This window comes from Euleptes europaea, chromosome 11 (genome assembly GCF_029931775.1).
Source record: "Euleptes europaea isolate rEulEur1 chromosome 11, rEulEur1.hap1, whole genome shotgun sequence".
NCBI classification, from domain to species: domain Eukaryota; kingdom Metazoa; phylum Chordata; class Lepidosauria; order Squamata; family Sphaerodactylidae; genus Euleptes; species Euleptes europaea.
Genome location: NC_079322.1, coordinates 51,159,751 through 51,178,945, shown reverse-complemented (window position 1 = coordinate 51,178,945; position 19,195 = coordinate 51,159,751). Strand labels below are relative to the sequence as shown.

The window sequence follows — 19,195 nt, the reverse complement described above, 5'->3', positions numbered from 1 at the left end:
ACTGCTAGTCTCCCCCCCCCCCCTTCATTCATAACATTGGCAAAAAGCTAAAACATAAAATACAAAAATGAGACATCCAGTGCAAAATGCAGAGCAATTTTAAAATGGCCATTCTTTGGCCAGACATACAAATAGTAACTACAAACAGCTTTAATAATCCTTATAGAGACCAGGGAGACCATTATATAACCTGAACCCTTCATTCATTAACTACACTCACTCTTGCTCCAAAGTAATAATAAGAAATTTAGCAACCGCTTCAGAAAGCTGAGGGTTGTGGTCCTTTAATAGTCTATGGACTAGTCATCTACTTTCACTGTCTTAGCTATTTTTTATCCATGGGGTAATTAACTTCTCTCGTATGGCTCTATATTTCTCACAGTACAATAACACATGTTCTGTAGATTCAGGAGACTTTAGTTTGCCTAGGTTCTCTTTGCTTTCCTTGGTTCTCTTGTAAATGTTGTTCCAATCTTGTGTGTGTGTGTAAAGTGCTGTCAAGTCACAGCCAACTTATGGCAACTCCACAGGGTTTTTTCAAGGCAAGAGACGTTCAGAGGCCAAGGCTTAGTTAAAAGTGTGACAAAATAAAAATGTTTTGTGTTTTGAACATTTTATTAGCTTTTTACAGTCTAATTCACCCTATATTTCCTTTGAGGTTGATAATTATGAGGTTAATGATCTCCCTCCCTTTATTTGTAGCATTTGAACTAGCTACAGCTGAAAATAAAAAGTCTTTACATCTCCAGGGGCTGCAAACATGCTTTCCTAAGGACTGCTAGTTATGTTCAGTTATGTTGGCTTGTTTAAATTAGCCTAGCTTGACTGCAGCTATTAGGAAATACCCAGGTCTGTATAGGGCCCCTAGAACACCCCCAACACTTCCTTAAAGCTCAGCAATACTGGGCAAGTTATCTATCTGGGAATCTTGTCCACCATATCTGAATTTGGGAAACCCAATAAATTTCTAAGGAACCCTTTGGCTATCTGGAACCTAGTTTGAAAACCATTGCCACAGGGGAAAGAAAGATGAGAAAAGCAAGCTGAGGTCAAAATGACAAAGAGAAAACAGAAATGCCATTACAAATCCAAATTAAGCACAACTCAAGATGCATGTTACAGCGTGGCAAGAAGAGGGCAGAAAGGGAAATCATGAAGAAGATATCAAGCCATGTCTTGGTGACTTAAATAATATAGCCTGAGACCCTGGACAGCTACTGGTGGTTAGAGTAGACCATCGTGACTTTGCTGAACCAATGGTCTGATTCAGTATAATGCAGCTTCATGTGACTTTGATGGACCACTGGTCTGATTCAATATAAGCCCCTTTATGTGTTCATGTGTATGTGTTCAAAAGCTGGTGGTACATGCTGTAAACTTGATAGTGCAAGGGCATTACCATAGCTATGTCTATGTGCTGATGTATGAATGGTTCTCTAAAGGTGGGAAGTTAAAAAAAATAACAGTACTGTTTGACACTAAGAAGTGCATTTGATTCTCTCTTGTTTTTTGTATCATATGAATGCTGCAGGAGAGACCTTGGAAAGAAAACAGAATGTGCTTCCCATCCCAGCTACACAGGTTTCACATTCTTATTAGGAATGATTTAAAAACAATACTGATTTGAGCCTCAGGTAGTGTGATAACTACCTGATCCATATACTGCATTTAAAAAACACACACAACAAAAACAACTTTTACTTAACTGCAAAATGCAACTTCCACCAATGAGGGACTCAACTAAATAATTACTCAATTGCATTAGAATGATTTGTCTTCCCCTATAACATGTGGTTTAATTAGCTCCTTTGCCTGTATAGTTAGGGTTGCCAGGTCCCTCTTCACCATCGGCGGGAGATTTTTGTGGCGGAGCCTGAGGGGGGCGGAGTTTGGGGAGGAAAGGGACTTCAATGCCATAGAGTTCAATTGCCAAAGCGGCCATTTTTCTCCAGGTGATCTGATCTCTATCGGCTGGAGATCAGTTGAATTGGCAAGAGATCTCCTGCTACTACCTGGCAGTTGGCAACCCTATGTATAGTCCAGAGCTATTTATTTTGCAGACAGCTTTCTGTGGGGCACCCCTTTCTGCGCACCATGGTCCAGCTTGTGAAAAATGCTCTACAGAAGGGCACGTGAATGACTGGCCCTGCCACTGGCCAGGGGGTTACATTGGATGGTCCTTTGTTCCCTTTTGATTCTTTGCTTATTGTTAGCATTAAATGTACGTAATTCTTATAACAGTTCCTCTGTAAAGGTTTCTATCAACTTTATGTTTTGGAGTAGAAATGTAGTGCATGATTCTTTGTGGGAATCTCCTTACCTCTATGCAGATGCACATCGATATAGAACCAGCTTCAGAGACACAATGCACAACTTCTGCTACAGTTAGGAAACACCTTGATGGAGCAGAGTGGCTGCAGCAGGTTTCGGTTCAAGGGTGGGATGGGAGGGAGAGCCAGGCCCAGAGGACAGAACCTTCTCTTTGATTAATCACCCTTGCCTTCAAATTGAACTTGGCACTATGCAAGATCTTGCCACTGTGGTGCATACCCTGGTAAAATCTAGATTACCATAATGCACTCTACATGGGGCTGTCCTTGAAGACTGTATGGAAGCTACAGTGGGTATAGAATGCTGCAGTCAGACTGTTAACTGGAGTGGGTCATAGGGACCATATCACTCCAGTCTTGTTCCATCTACACTGGCTTCCAGTTCGCTTCTGGGCTCAAGTCAAGGTGCTGATATTGATCTTTAAAGCCCCATAAGGCCTGGGACCAACATACCTTAAGGACTGCATCCTCCCATATGAATCTATCTGTGCACTCTAGTAATCTTCAGAGGCTTCGCTTCAGTTGCTCTCACCCTCTGAAGTTAGATGTGTGGCTACCTGAGAAAGGGCCTTTTCGGTTGTGGCACTAAAACTCTGGAACTCCCCCAGGAGATTTGTCTGTCTCCCTCTGTCAGTGTCTTTCACCAGCAGGTGAATAACTTTTTTCCGTCTGGCACACACAAAAATAATGAATGTGAAACAGTCCTCTTCTCAAGGGCGAGGATCAACAGGACTTCTGCTTGCTTGCCTTTAGCCTCTCAGCTCCAGCAGCTGAGTCATCATACAGAAGGTCGGACCAGAAGGTCGGACCAGAAACAACGGGTTGAAATTAAATCAAAAGAGTTTCCATCTAGACAGGAAGAATTTTCTAACAGTTAGAGTGGTTCCTCAGTGGAACAGGCTTCCTCGGGAAGTGGTAAGCTCTCCTTCCCTGGAGGTTTTTAAGAAGAGGTTAGATGGCCATCTGTCAGCAATGCTGATTCTATAACCTTAAGCAGATGATGAGAGGGAGGGCTTCTTGGTCATCTTCTGGGCATGTAGTGGGGGTCACTGGGGGTGTGGGGGGAGGGTAGTTGTGGTTTTCCTGCATTGTGCAGGGGGTTGGAATAGATGACCCTGGTGGTCCCTTCCAACTCTATGATTCTACGTAGGGGCTGGACAATCTAAAAGTCCAAGAATGTCCTATGAGCTCAGGCCCCTCTAGTTAAACAGTAACCACCTCATGGTCTCTCCCAGGGCTCACTTGGAGTTCAGCATGTTTGCATGCTGGACGCCCACTTTATCAATAAAAGCAAAGTGAAAGAAGAAGAGTTGGTTTTTATATGCTGCTTTTCTCTACTTTTAAAGAAACTAAAAAGAGGCTTACAATCACCTTCCCTTTCCCTCCCCACAACAGATAGGTGGGGCTGAGAGAGTTCTGAGAGAACTGTGACTAGCCCAAGGTCACCCAGCAGGATGCATGTGGAGGAGTGGGGAATCAAACCTGGTTCTCTAGATTAGAATCCACTGCTCTTAACCGCTATACCACGCTGTGTAGACATGTGCATACTGGCAACAATGGAGAGTTGGATGAATGCCTGATTGTCATGGATTGGTTTCCATTGTAAAGTGCCTTCAGCACCCTGCAGACTACCTTGGATTCCTGGAAGTATCCAAATATCGAAGGGCCTTTACTCTTGCGCATTTCAATGCCTTACCTTCAGCTCTTCTGGAAGGCAGGTATCTCTGCCCTCCCTTTCATCAACGACTATGCCCATGCAAAACAGAAAGTGGAAACAACAGAATATTTTCTGCTGCAATGTCCCTTTTACAACGACATAAGATCGCAGTACATTCTCCCCATATTGTCATCCTTTCTTGGGAGATCGGAAGCAGCTAAAGTTTCCCTTCTTCTAGCAGACTCCTCTCGGGAGATAACCATTAAAGTAGCCAAATTTTGCCCCTAGTCTAGTGGTATTCGTAAACGGCTAACTGAAAACCTGTCCCCTTAGAAGATTTTTCCTCCTCCTCTTCAAATCATCCCTCCCAGAATCATCAACTTTTATTATTTTATTATTTTAACCAAACTTTGATTTTTATTCAGAGCTGATATTGTACCGAAATAAAACTTGATTGATTGATTGATTGAAAGTGCCTTCAGGGAAAGCAAGGAAGGATAAATAATAGCACCCAGGTTATGTTGGGCAAGGAAAGGCGAACATCGCAGAGACGGGTGCGTGTCATAGGTTTCAGCAAGGTTAAGATTTTATTGGGCAGCTGTGAGTTTAGGAACTGAAGCCTTTGCTGTTATGCATATGCTCTAATTTGATTCCTTTACCCTACAATTAACAATGGTCTTTCGTTATTAATTAATCAAAATGCTTATGAATGAATGCAACAGGATCTCCACTGCACTCCTTCAGTTAATGTCCTTGGTAGCTAGCCAAATATTAGCCTGACTTGACCCCTCTTTGATAAATTCTTAATTGTATAGTTTTGTTATAATCAACAGCATTTCTTTTCTGGCATAGTTGCAGGGCAAAGACTGCTCTGATGCTATCCCCAAGTTGCCAAGCTGGTTGACTATTTCTAGCTAAAACCAAGAAAATCTCCAAAATTAGTAATAAACCTTAATTAAAACCTTAACATTTCTAACTGGGAATGTGTACCTACTGAGCTCATCTGTTATGTTGGAAAGGAAATGCACAATTCATTGTCACTCCCATTTACAAATCAATTAAACTAACAGGGATTAATCAAAATCGTGTGGTGAATTGTGAGTAATTATAGCAAGCATAAGTGTTACATGAATGCAACAAAGACCTTATATTGTACATTAAACCAAGATTCTTTTGGTTCAGATGATGCAATGCAGGTGGCTAAGTTGCAGTTGAGGGTGGGTTCTTTATATTACATCTTAAATCTCTCAATCAAAGTTTTCTAGTTTGACATGTTGGCTAAGATTTTTATTGTCTGGGATTGCTGTGATTTGAATGTACGTGTGTGTTCAGTGCCATCAAGTCATTTCCCATTTATGGTGACCCTATGAATTAATGACCTCCAAAATGTCCTATTGTTAACTGCCTTGCTCAGGTCTTACAAACTGAAGGCTGCAGCTGCCTTGATCAAGTCAATCCATCTCATGTTGGCCTTTCCTCTTTTCCTGCTGCCTTCAACTTTTCCTAGCGTTATTGTCTTTTCCAGGGAGTCTTGTCTTCTCAAAATGTGACCAAAGTACGATGGACTCAGTTTGATCATTTTAGTTTCTAGAGGGAGGTCGGGCCTGATTTGATCTGGAATCTGTAAATCTGTTCTTTACATGGTCTTTAAACTCTTCAGGAATGTTGTTTAGATTGTATTTTGGCTCTGTGTATGTTTTGGTGTTTTTCTTCAGCTTTGTTCTAATTTGTGATATTAGCAGTTCATAGTCTGTACCAGTCAGCTCCTGGTCTTGTTTTAGCAGAGAGAATAGAGCTTCTCCATTTTCTGCTTCCAGTTATGTAATCTATTTGACTGCTGTACTGGCCATCCGGTGATGTCCACGAATACAATTGTACATTCGTGTTTTGTGCCTGAAACGTGTTTGCAATGAACAACTTGTCTTCACAGAATCCTGTGAGTTGCTCTCCTGCTTTGTCGCATGCTGCTAGTCCTAATTTTCTGACAATATTTGATTCTACTTTGTTTCTCACTTTTGCTTTCCAGTAACCTATGATTGTCAGCGTATCTTGTTGGGGGGGGGGGCTGTTCAGTTTCTTCGTGGACACTTGGACAAAAGCTTTCGATTCCTTCCTCTTCAGCATATGTAAACTTGCAACATGGTTATGCTGACTTTCACTCTTATTGTTGGTTTACGCGTGGACACGTCATAAATAGAACTACAGCCATGAGCCGTGTGGTTGCAGCACATACTTAACAAATTGATGAGGACACTTAGATGAGTTCAGGCCTGATTAAAAAAAAATGTTTTCTTGGATCCCTTACTATAATTTTATATGTAGAAAAGGGCAAGAGTCCAGTAGCACCTTAAAGACTAACAAAAATATTTTCTGGTAGGGTATGAGCTTTCTGAAGAAGTGAGCTGTGGCTCACGAAAGCTCATACCCTACCAGAAAATATTTTTGTTAAGTCTTTAAGGTGCTACTGGACTCTTGCCCTTTTCTACTACTGCAGACAGACTAACACGGCTACCCACTGTGAATTAAAATTTTATATGGTTTAACATGCAACGTGCGGAGGCTTGAAAAATAACAGTATATTTATCTTTGTACGTGTGTATATATTTTCTGTGACCAATGAGGAAGGCCTTTTGGCCAAAATATGTCTGGTCACAGTGGTTTTATGTGTGTTACCAAACTGTATTATTTATATATGGTGGTTTTAATACCTCTATGAGGCTTTGGTTTTTAACCCTTTAATGAATTTGTGCACATAATAAAGAAACTATTATTTTGTTAATTTATGCTAGCTCAACATGTTTGGTTCCTAACCTGTTTTGTGTGTGTGTGTGTGTGTTGGGTTTTGTTCTTTTCTTCTATCTTGATGGGCTTTCCATTAAGTCTGATTTATATTATTGATCGACAGAGTCTAAACTCCTTTCCATATTGCTCTCAACCTCACTGACACACAGAAACGATTTGAATCAGATGCGGCTCAGCGTTGCAAGCGTGGGGTGGACCATGAGGGCGCTGGTAGATAAGGCGGTGGGAGGTCCACGTTTGGATCTTGGTGGTGTTCATGAGAACAGTTCATGAGAGGGAGGGCACCTTGGCCATCTTCTGGGCACGGAGTAGTGATATGCCTGTATTATTGTATTAATTCCCAATGACAATAACACAGTAGGAGATTGAGAGTTCAAAGCAGTTTGTTTATTAGCCCCAATATACCCACCGGGTGAGAACTGCCCCAAATGCGCAGGACAATTCACACACCAGAACAAAGGATTGCAACAACGTTTATAACTTCTGGTCAGGGGTGTTGCAAACACGTAATATAGTGTGTAGATACCCCAAGACCCAACAATGGACACATTTGGATTAGCATATCCTATCAGTGTGGTTTTGAGGCGTGGATTTAGGTGGCTACATGATCTGTAATGGAGAAACGAAACTTAACATTTTTTATCTGACACCCCTAAATCACTGCCTTGGGACTCATTAGGGCGGCTAGCAGTACCAGGCCTGCAAGGATGACCTCACTGGCACCTGATTCGTAGTGTATGCCAGTTTATGCTAACTTAGTGATCGCACAGGAGTGAATAGGAACCAAAGAATAATACTTGACCCCTTATACATGGGGTATTGCCATTATATATGTGTGCAGAATATGGTACTGTGCTAGATGCTAACCCTTATACCCCGGGCTTGGCATCTCCATAAGTGTGAGTATGCGGACTGAGTATAAAAGCATACATTTCCAATAATAACGAGGTTTGTAGGCATTACAGTAGGGGTCACTGGGTGTGTTTTTGTGTGTGCGTGCGTGCGGGGAGGTAGTTGTGAAATTCCTGCATTGTGCAGGGGGTTGGACTCGATGACCCCGGCGGCCCCTTCCAACCCTATGGTTCTATGTAGATAATTCACAGTGGGTCGCCGTTGTTAGTCGGTCTGCAGCAGCAGAAAAGGGCAAGAGTCCAGGAGCGCCTTAAAGACTAACAAAAAATATTTTCTGGCAGGGTATGAGCTTTCGGGAGCCGCCGCTCACTCCTTCAGATACTAGCTAGAATGTGAATCCATCTGTCTTTAAGCAGAGGAGAGTGAATTCAGACAAGCTTATTGGTTCTTGTAGGTGATCCGGGCTGTGTGACCGTGGTCTTGGCATTTTCTTTCCTGACGTCGTGCCAGCAGCTGTGGCCGGCATCGCCGGCCACAGCTGCTGGCGCGACGTCAGGAAAGAAAATGCCAAGACCACGGTCACACAGCCCGGATCACCTACAAGAACCAATGAACTCTGACCGTGAAAGCCTTCGACAATATTCAGACAAGCTTCTCTGAATGTGAATCGCAGGCGTGATGGGATGAGGTGTGGTATGCAGAAAATGTTAACAGTATGTAAATATTAACACATTTACATACTGTTAACATTTACATACTAATGCTTCTCTGAATGTGAATCGCAAGCGTGATGGGATGAGGCGTGGTGTGCAGAAGAGTGCGTGATGTCCAGGGGAGAGACGGGTGTGGAGAAACCAGCACTGGCCATGAGCCATGAATGCCAGGCCTTTATTCAGCCCAGGTGAATGCACCGACTTTAGTTTGAACATCCACTGTAATGCAGCAGTTCTGTGCGCGCACGTGCGCCTCCGCCGCAGCCCTGCTTGGCTTTCGCGCCTTCCCTCCCAGCGGGGCAAACCATTGCGGCTCGCAGGGGAGGCGAGGCGCCCGCCAGGCTCTCCGCGGGGCCCGGGCGGCCGCGGCGAGGCGGAGGCTCCCGACAGCGCCCCCCGCAGGGCTGTGGCCGGAGCCGCCGCTCGAGGCCGAGCGCGGGAAGCCGCCTCCTCCCCCGCCCGCGCGCCCGGCGTCTGCTCCGCCGCGGCTGCCTGCAATGGCGTTGCAGAAGGAAGGAGGCGAGCCGGGCTCGGCGGCTCCCAGCCGGGTAAGGCGGCGGCGAGCGGCCAGGTTGAGTCCTGCGGCGTACGGGGCCCGCTTTTGTTCGGGCAGCTCCTCCGCTCGTGGGGGGGGGGGGGGAGTGGACGGCGGGCTTCCCGGGCAGCCCGCATTCTTGCACAGCCGCCGCCGCCGCCGCTCCCGTTTGCAAGGTGCAGGCTTGCAAAGAGGCAGGCTGAGCGGAGGCGGCGGCGTCGCTCGCAAGGGGGACTCGCCTGGGTTTCTTTTGCACCACCTGCCTTTGGGGGTAGGTAGGTAGGTAGGTGGGGGGTAAGTAGGTAGGGGGGTAGGAAGGTGGGGGGGAGGGCCGAGACGGGGAGGGGGAGAAAGCGGGGGTTCATTCCGACTTATTACTAACTAGCCGGCAAGCCCCCCCCCTCTCTCTCCCTCCCCCCCCCTTATTCTAGCTGGTGTGCATTTCTTTCCTGTGATTTTAGAAAAGGGCAAAAGTCCAGGAGCACCTTAAAGACTAACAAAAATATTTTCTGGCAGAAGATATCTTCGGGCAGAAATATTCTGCCAGAAAATATTTTTGCAGAAAATATTTTTGCAGAAAATATTCATGTTAAGTCTTTAAGGTGCTCCTGGACCATTGCTCTTTTCTACTACTGCGGGCAGACGAACGCGGCTGCCCACTGGGAATTATCTTTCCTGTGATTTGCAAACGATGCCGAAGCGGCAGCAGCAAGCATGCAAGGTGGTGGTGGGCTTCTAGGTTGACGGAGCTCTCCCCCCCCCGTTTGTAAATGACCTCGCAGCGCTCCCCCCCCCCTTTTCCCCGCAGTTATATATGGGAGGTTTTTGCCTTGGATTTGCACATCTCTAGATGCACATTTTCCCCATCCAAGTTCTCAAAACTCAACAATGAACCCCCCCTCCCCCCCATGCAGAGTGTTGGGAATTCAGGTGGGGAAAAAATGTGCATCTAGAGATGTGCAAATCCAAGGCAAAACCTCCCAGGCATAAATGGCCTTCCTTTTTTCTTTTTTTGCAACGCTCCTCTTGGGTTGAATTGCCATATTTTCACCCCGGGGTTGGGGGGGGGGCTCGGGGGAGAAGGAAGAGATGCAACCCGAGGGTGCGTGAGTCGCTCCAGGAAAGGATTGGATTGGACTGGGGGTGAGGGGGCATTCGCTAAACCGTGTTGCTCGAGAAGGGGTGGCGAGCAGGGGCCGGGATGGGCGCCAGCCTTTTGGTTTGCTTGGCCTGGGGGGAGTGCCGGACGGGAGCCCCGTCGAGGCTGGCACGAGCCTCGCCGGTCCGCATGGGTTACTCCGGAGGAGCCGGACCGGAGCCGCTGAAGTTGCGCTAATGAGAGCTTTTGCTCCCTATTATTAGGCATGTGCTGCTCTTCTGTGTTTCTCGAGGGCGGCTTGCAACACAGGCCGGGGCCCGTCTCCTTTTTTCTCCTCCGCCGCTAAAGGACGGAAAAAGACTTCCAACCTGCTTTCCAGAAGACCGAAATGATGTGAATTCATAAAAAACAAAAAGAAAGCCCTTTGGCCATTTATGCATGGGAGGTTTTGCCACGCTTTTGATGCACGTTTCCCCCCATCCGAATTCTCCAAACTCAAGAATAAGCCCCCTCCCCCTGTGCAGAGTTTTGAGATTTCGGATGGGGGAAATGTGCATCTAGAGAAGGCAGATCCGAGGCAAAACCTCCCATGCATAAAGGGCCTTTGTCCTGCGGATTTTATCCACGTTCAACCCGGGAAATTGGAAATTTGGCCTGAATTGCATCTCCCCCCCCCTTCTTCCCTGCCTGCCACCCGCAATTTATTCTACCTTTCCCCGGCTCTTTGTCAGGGCTGTATATACCGCCAGGAGACAGGCAAGTCTCGCAGGGTGATTTGCACAGAGTAAGTTGGAGATTGCTTTGCATGTGATTCCCCCCCCCCTTATTTCTTGGAGCGAGCGTGTTAATTTGTGCATCGGTTGTGGTCTAAAGTGGAACACAGCCTGGCGGCAAAGTGTTGCCTTTTCAAACCTTCCCTCCCCCAGTCACTCATAGTTGCGTTGAGCTGACTTAATTTCAGCTTTCAGCGACAGAGAGAGGTCTGTGTTCCTAGTCACCATTTGAAGGAAACTTTAGTGACGGTTGTTGGTAGGGTGCAATACTGCTGTGTAAGGGAACAACTTTTGCCAGGTACAAAAAGTCCATTTGCTAGTGTCTTTTTGCAAGAAATTCCAATGACAGCAGACAGCAAACTGTAACTGTTAGATCGTCTTGTAAATCGAATCTGTGTTATGGTTGTGGGACTGTTCACAGCCTGTCATGACTAGCTTCTAAAAAAAGGAGTGGTAGGGGGAGTCAATGCTACCCACAAGCTACGCCCCTTAAAACTGTACATGTGGGAACAAGGTGTAGTGATTCCTTTATGCCCGTTCCTTTCTTTATATGGGTCAGGTTTGGCCATTGGTATTCAGAATGGGTGGGTGGGGGGCTAAACCCTGTTACCTCTTGCTTATATTAAGTGCAGAGGATATCTTGGGTTAACATTCTGTATTTTAGTCATTTTGAAATAAACCAGTTACTTATTTTATTTCCGCCATCCCTCCAAGGAACCTAGAGTAAGCTCTGATCACTAGCAGGCTTAAGCATGCTTAGTTTCAGAGATAAAAACCCCTTTAGATCATGTTCTTCCCTTTTATAACAAAATGTTTAAAATTGTAGTAAAAAGCAGGAAGAAATTCAAAGCCATGATGTGAATTGTAATCCTCCTTTGTATTGCAGGTTATGCCAACATTTTCTTTTGAAGGTCATCAGGTTTCTTATTCGCTTTTGTGTCTGGACCGTCCGGTAAATACATCTTCATATCTGGAGTATTGTTTTGCTGACTTCGAGAATGTCCTTGGCAAAATCTGGTGTCCTTTAAGCACCTCATCACAACCTCCTCTGGAATTGAGTGGGTGCAACCAGCCGCTATGTATATTGGTTTAACATTCCGAAAATAAACATGATGAAAACTGAGTGTTCGGGGGAAAGAACAAACCTCCGAAGTGCCTCTCCTCACAGGAATGCTTATAGGACTGAGTTTCAAGCACTGAAAAGCACCTTTGACAAATCCAAGTCCGATGGCGAACAAAAGACAAAAGAGGAAGGAGGAGAGGCCTCTCAGCAAAGCAGGGGGAGGAAATATGGTTCTAACGTCAACAGGATTAAAAACTTGTTTATGCAAATGGGTATGGAACCCAATGAAGGCAGTGGTGGTTCAGCAGCGAAGACCAGAGGCAAAGGTGGTCCCCTGTCGCCTCAGAGAAGATGTAGACCTAAAGAATTCGTGGAGAAAGGAGATGGATCGATTGTAAAGCTAGAGTCATCTGTTTCGGAAAGGATTAGCAGATTCGATGCTATGCACGATGGTCCTTCTTATTCTAAGTTTACTGAAACACGGAAGTTGTTTGAAAGAAATATTCACGAGACAGGGCATTCCAATCACTACTCCCCAAAGAAAGAGACACTCGTTTCTAATGCGGAACTTCAGGACGAGTGGTGTAGCTTTAAGTCTAACAGAGGCAGTACAGACTCATTGGACAGTCTTAGCTCAAGGACCGATGCGGTCTCTCCAACAGTGAGCCAGCTTAGTGCGGTGTTTGAAAATACAGACTCACAAAGTGTGATTGTTTTGGAGAAGGAAGAAAACAATGAAGGGTATTCTGTAACCGGTCACTATCCACTGAATTTGTCTAGTGTGGACACAAATCTGTCTTCCAGTGTTTCAAACCTTGATGGTTTTAGCCCCATTAAAGAAGCCAACACTTGGCCTTTGGCCGCCAAACAAAGTACCACTTCAGTGTCCGTTGAGAACTCCCAGCCAATCTGCAGGTCACCATCGGTCAATGAAAAATCTTCTAAAAGCACTTTGCCTCTTTCAAAAACGGGTGGGGTACAAAATAAGGACATCCATCACGATTCTGTTGATTCCGGTGTAGCCACTAGACAAGAGTCAGTGGACGGAACTGACAGTCAGAGTTTTGATGAGTACCCTACCAAGAATCAAGCAGAAACAGCGCCTTTGCAACAAAAAAAGATCTCAGATGGAGCTGAGACGGCAGAAATATCAGGAAACTTAATAGCCAGCGATGACATCGCAGTCTTTGAAGCTTCACAATCTGTTGGCTCCCACTGTGAAGATATAAATGGTAAGGAAGTACAGGAAGACGTGAATAACTTTCAGAGTTCTCATGTGTACATGCACTCTGACTACAATGTCTACAGGGTACGATCGAGATATAACTCTGACTGGGGAGAGACGGGAACGGAACAGGATGATCAAGAAGACAGCGATGAAAACAATTATTACGAACCTGACACGGAATATTCTGAAATTACTGGATTGCCAGAAGAAGATGAAATCCCAGCATGTAGAAAAATCAAGTTTAGTACTGCTCCAATGAGGGTAAGTTTGGTCTGCTTTGTGTATGTATACTTGACGTGTGTGCTCCTGCTCTTTGGGTTTTCTGATATATAGGTTTCTAAAATGTTTTACCCTGACATTGTCCTTGGTGATTTTTGGCAAGTGACTCATGGTATTGAATAATTTGAAGGCTTTTACAATACATGTTTTCATTCTCATTGGAAAGTGAGGATCGATTCAATATGTTGAAAAAGGTTCCAAGCTCAGGTGACCTCTTCTTCTTTGCTGTCTATTGAGGATCGAAATTATCCTCCATCCACTTTGTGGCTGTATAAACATCTTTTTGCTGCTTGGGTTTTATTCCCCGTGAAGGAGCGTGGGCGGCTGGCTCCCTGCCATCACTCAGGTGATTCATAGGAATGCAGGTGACTGAACTGGCAGAATGAGAAACCTGGGCTGTTTTGGGGGCTAAACTTCTAATACAGCCATGTGGAAGACGGGAGCAGAGACATTTAGTAAGGGTGAGATGACTAAGATAGGAGCAGAGAGAGTTGAAGAAAGCTAGACTTGAAGCAGCTGCAGATAGTACTGTACTCCAATTGGCAAGGTAACTTGCAAGTTAGCAAGGAAATGTTAGAGGTTGATGGGTTGCACCAAGCCCTGCTGTTCAGAATGGCAGCAGTTCCCATGGGCACAGGCACTGTTCCCTTCCTCCATGTACCTTTTCCTGTCTCTGAATTTGCTGTGGGGGGCTAGTTAGCCTGTATCCCTCAGACTTGGCCCTTTGTTTCCAATTGCGGATCCCTAGCCATCATGTATTGCAGACATCGTACTATGGCAAAAAGGGGATCCGGGCAATGGGCTGGCATGTGAGGACACATCCTAGAGAGGAACTGAATTGCCCATAGAGCTCTTGAGTTGAAGAGAATGGGCCCAGTGGAGAATGTAGAAGAAGAGTTGGTTTTTATATGCCAACTATTTCCACCACTTAAGGAAGAATCAGGCTGGTTTACAATCACCTTCCCTTCCCCTCCCCACAACAGACCCCCTGTGAGGTAGGTGGGGCTGAGAGAGCTCTAAGAGGACTGTGACTGGCCCAAGGTCTTCCAGATGGCTTCAAGTGGAGGAATGGGAAATCAGGCCCAGTTCTCTAGATTAGAGTTTTCCGTTCCTAACCACTGCTCTTAACCACTACACCACACTGGCTCTCCTATTCCCATTGCCTCCGATACCCAGCGAGACCTTAAGCACTCTGCAGGCTGGGCTAATTATTCTCAGTCTTGGCAACCTCCCTCTTCTGGGTTGTTTCCTATGCTGTCAGTTGGATTGCAAGGTGAGTAGTGGAAGTGGCTGAACTGTGAACAAGGAAAGACACCCTCCCTTCCAACCCCCCCCTTTCATGTGGAGGATAGAAAAGTAGTGCAGGGTTTTGAATGAGGGCTGTGCCGTAAACCAAGATGAGCCCCCATTTAAATCTCATCTCTGCCATGTTGGGATTAGGAAAACCCAGCATATCTGGGTGCCATGGACTTTCATACAGATTAGGATCTGCTGTGTATTTTTCTTTTTTGATCACACTTTTAAGACTATCTTTGCAACCTGTTTGACAACCTGGACAACACACACACACACACACAAAGGATATATATTCCTACAAAGGAAGGAGGGGTTTCCACTGAGTTTGATCCAGAGTGGATGATGATGTACGTTTGACTAAATCGTTCAGGGCAGTTTATAATAAGGATTAAAAATCCATTTTCAGTTAAAACCAGAAATAAAACAGCAAACTCCAAATCTCTCCCCCTCCACAATAATGCATGTAAAGTTCTTTGAATGTTTGGAAATGCTAAAATATGATTGCTTTGTTTTATTGTGCAGGCTAATGCCTTAGGCGTGTGTGGGTTCTCTGCAGAGTTCTTCCCAAGTCTCCCATGTTCATCAGAGCCTAATCACCCTACAATTCCACAACCAGTGTTTTAAATCCAAATAGCTTATACAAAACACTTTTTTTTGGTTTCATGTTCCTTTGGATATATGCCTTTCACTTTGGAGAATCAGAAATGAGCTGCAGCCATGAGTTTGTTGAATATCAGGATCATATTTAAAGGTTTAACCAGAGTCATAGCTAATTTTCCAAATCATTCAGGTAGAATCAGTGTTTGTGCCAGATTTATCTAGGATTTGTATAGATATTTGGTAGTGAATTGACACGTTCAGTGACAGACTAAGCTTTGTCGTTGGGTGTCAGCTATGTAGGAATTGTACCATGCAATCCTAAGAACACTTTCTTCGGAGTAAGTCCCATTGAACAGATCTGAGTAGGATTCTAAGTAGACTTGGCTAGGATTCCTCTCGTGGGTAGGGTTGCCAGTTCCAGGTTGGGAAATACCTGGAGCTTTTGGGGGTGGAGTCTGAGAAGGGTGGGGTTTGGAGAGGGGCGGAACTTCAGTGGGATAGAGTCCAATTGTCAACGCAACCATTTTCTCCAGGGGAACTGATTTCTTGTCGCCTGGATATCAATTGTAATAGCGGGATATCTCCAGCCACCACCTGGAGGTTGGCAACACTACTCGTGGGTCTTTAATGGTGCCATCCTAAGTAGAGTTTCCAGGCCCATTGACTTTGTTGGACATAGAAGAATGCAACTCTGCTTAGGATGGCACTGTAAGTTTTTGAGGGTTTGATTGTACTTAAACTAAAATTGAAACGGAGAGAGAAATTGTAACTTTGTAAGGCTTTAGAAGTAATGATACTCAACTGATTTGTAGAACTGTGAAACTTACACTAGGGTGAAATGGAACATTGTACATGAACAATGTATTCTGACCCGTTCTTTCTTTAATTTTTCACATATGTCCTTTAAAGTTGATTCTTGTAAAACACTGAGACATTAAATATTATGCGTATTGAAGAGGTGTTGTGCCTCACTGTTACTGAGTCATTAATCTTATTCCAGTGAATTAGTAACAGCTAGCCTCTATTTTCTCTATCTGATCATTTTTCTTGTGGCAAATGAAATACAGGAATTGGGAATTTATGTTGTTGCTGCGTTTGGCTTTCCACGTGATTTTTAAAATCACAGAATTGTTCAGAAAAAAAAGATGTCTACATAACTTCAGTTGCTTTTATCTGTTAATTTTCATTTGTTGTATAACATATTATAAACTCTTAAAAATCTATCCAAATTCTTGCCTGAATGAAGGCTCTTGTGCTCATGCAGTGGGAGATATACAATTTCCGTTGATTCTTTTCCTCTTCCAGCTCAGCTCTCACACCATGTTCCATGTCTTTCATAGACTTGAACAATTATAGACTTGGAAGGGACCACCAAGGGATGGTGCCCTGCCTTCAGGGGTTCCATTTCATTTGTAGGTGACTACAGCAGTAAAGGGGAAGCAGGAAACTGGTAACCCATTCCACCAATAGAACTTGTGTTTTTCAACTTGTATATGTAGTAAATGCATGTAGGGGACAAGATTGGGATCGCCAGTCTGTGTTGCCAGATACAATGCCAGAATCGGTGTGTAGAAGCAAATTTGAGTCAAGAATCGGTGGTCCCAGTTAGTCCCCCCCCCAAAAAAAGGAAACTAAGGCAAAAGAAAACTATAAACTGGATTTTCTCCACTGAGGCTTCAGGCGTCTTGAGCAGTGGGTTATTTTCCTTGTTCCATCCGGGGAAGGCAGGACTAAAATCGAACTTCCTGTCTTCCTGGCGGGAAAATAGCCTACAGAAGCCCAGTTTCCTCCTGCCTTCTGGACGGGGAAGCAGGATCTTGGCACAGCTCCGTGCTTCAGTTAGAGTAGGAAGAGTTTAGTACCTTTATTGTTGTTAGTCTTTCTTCTTTTCACTATCTCTTCTTTCCAACTTTATTTTCTCCCAATCTAATCCCCCCAACCCCTCCTGGTCTGTAAAACCTTTTCTTTGTGAGGGACTTTGATTAGACCCGGGACGATCCAAGATGGCGGACGCCATTACGACCCGGGAGGACGATTTATTGTCGGTAGAGGACTACCGACTAGGTTTAGTCCAGGCGACCCGCCACGACCCCGAGTACCCCAACGGCCGCAATAGCGAGCCCTTAGGGGAGAGCGCGGTGGAAATTGAGCAGGGGAGCGCGGAGAGAGAGACGCGGCTCCCCTCACCAAAAAAGGCGCGAAAAGCCGCGACTGTTAAAAGCGGAGCGGGGAGAAAGAGGCGCGGCCCTAGAGCGACTGGACACAAGAGAGCCGGGAAGAAAGCTCCCGCCTACTCTGCAACCTCCGCGAGCGCAGCTACTAATGCCCTCCCGGCTTCTACACCCGATGTCTCCAGGCCTGGAGTTGGTAACGTACTTCCCCCCCCTTCTGAATCGGCGGGACAGCGCGTTTTCTCCCAGCAGGAGGCAGATGACTTAGTGAACTATGCGCTTCAGAGACAGTGGCAAGCTTTCCAACTTAGAATTCCCCCCCCCCTTTCCATGGACGGGGCCCACAGGGACGGGGACCATGGGATCTCCCTCTACCTCGCATTCTCATTTCCAGAGTACCAGGGATGGGGAGCCTGCCCTGAATCAGGCCATGGCTCCAACTCTAGTTCAACCCCAGGCTTCTACTTCTTCTCAGTGGCCAACAAAGGCTGCACTGAAATCTAAGACATTGGATACTCAGACTTATCATTTGGATACCTCCACTTCCTTAGATTCAGATCAAGAGAGAGAGGAAGGAGAATTTGACTCAGGGGACGAGTCTTCTCAGTCAGATGATCAACCAACTAGATTGTTTAATGGGGAGGATTATCAGAGTTTGTTATCTAAAGCTATTCTGGCCTTAGAGTTAAATGAGGAGTCTGATTCCTCTGAGGAACCTAAATCCAAGCTAAAACAGGGGGTCAAGGAGTGTTTTCCAAGAAAGAAAGCCTCCAACAATTTGGTTCCTTTTCCTGATCTCTTTACTAGAGCAGTCAGTGATGAGTGGGACAATCCTTCATCTAGCAAACAAGTGCCTCCTACTATTAAAAAACTGTATGCCTTGGCACCACATGCCATGTCCATGCTTAAAGTGCCCCTTGTAGATGCCCCAGTGGCAGATCTTCAAAATCCTGGTTTGGTTCCAGAAGATGGAGTGGGCACCCTACGTGACCAGCTAGACAGAAAATCTGACTCTCTGGCTAGAAAGGCGCATGAAGCCTCGGCACTTACAATCCAGGCCAATGCAACTATGTCCATCTTCGCTAGGGCATCATATTTGTGGACCAAAAAACTGATTCAGTTAGTTCCTGAGGAAAACCACAGGATTATTGGAGGATTGGAGAGGGTTTTAAGCGCGGTCAGTCTAATGGCCGACGCTTCATTGGATTCAATCTCATTCACAGCTCGATCCATGGCTTCCACCACGGCCTTAAGAAGAGGCCTGTGGCTCAGAGCCTGGCCAGCAGACTTCAGGGCCAAAACTACCCTTATGGCTTACCCCATACAAGGAGACAGATTGTTTGGGGAAAAATTAGACAGAATTCTTGTCGAAACCAAAGACAAAAAACATGTCATGCCCAAACAACTTCGCAAGGAACAGAGGTCATTTAGTTACACCCAGTCCTTTCGTTCCTTTCGACCCTCTTCCAAGTATAGGACTGATTACAAGAGAGGATCCTGGAATACCTCCCGGCCCTTTCGAAGGGGCGGTAGGTTCCAAAGACCTCAAAACAACACCAGAAGCCATGGATACAATGACAAGGGGGACAAGTTCACCAAATCCAATACCCAGTGACGCCCACCTCACAGGGATAGGAGGGAGGCTACAATTGTTTCTGCCCAGATGGTTAGCCTCCAACCCGGACAACTGGGTCTCCAGAATCATTTCAGAAGGGTACCTATTGGAGTTCACCTGCCAACCACGCGACAGATTCATCCTTTCCCCCACATCCCTCAAGAGGGAAAAGCGCACCAGAA

The 19,195-nt window shown here is 45.4% G+C and overlaps 1 protein-coding gene across 4 annotated transcripts in view; it reads left to right on the top strand.

The window, feature by feature from the left end:
• The first annotated feature begins 11,792 nt into the window (after positions 1-11,792).
• The window catches only part of PPP1R9A (protein phosphatase 1 regulatory subunit 9A), a 150,120-nt gene continuing 142,717 nt past the window's right edge, over positions 11,793-19,195 (top strand). For all 4 annotated transcript variants that reach the window (XM_056857247.1, XM_056857246.1, XM_056857245.1 and 1 more), the window contains exon 1: positions 11,793-13,313. In XM_056857247.1, coding sequence (XP_056713225.1) covers positions 11,871-13,313 — 1,443 coding nt within the window. In that variant the 5' untranslated portion in view covers positions 11,793-11,870. The remainder of the gene's footprint in view (positions 13,314-19,195) is intronic.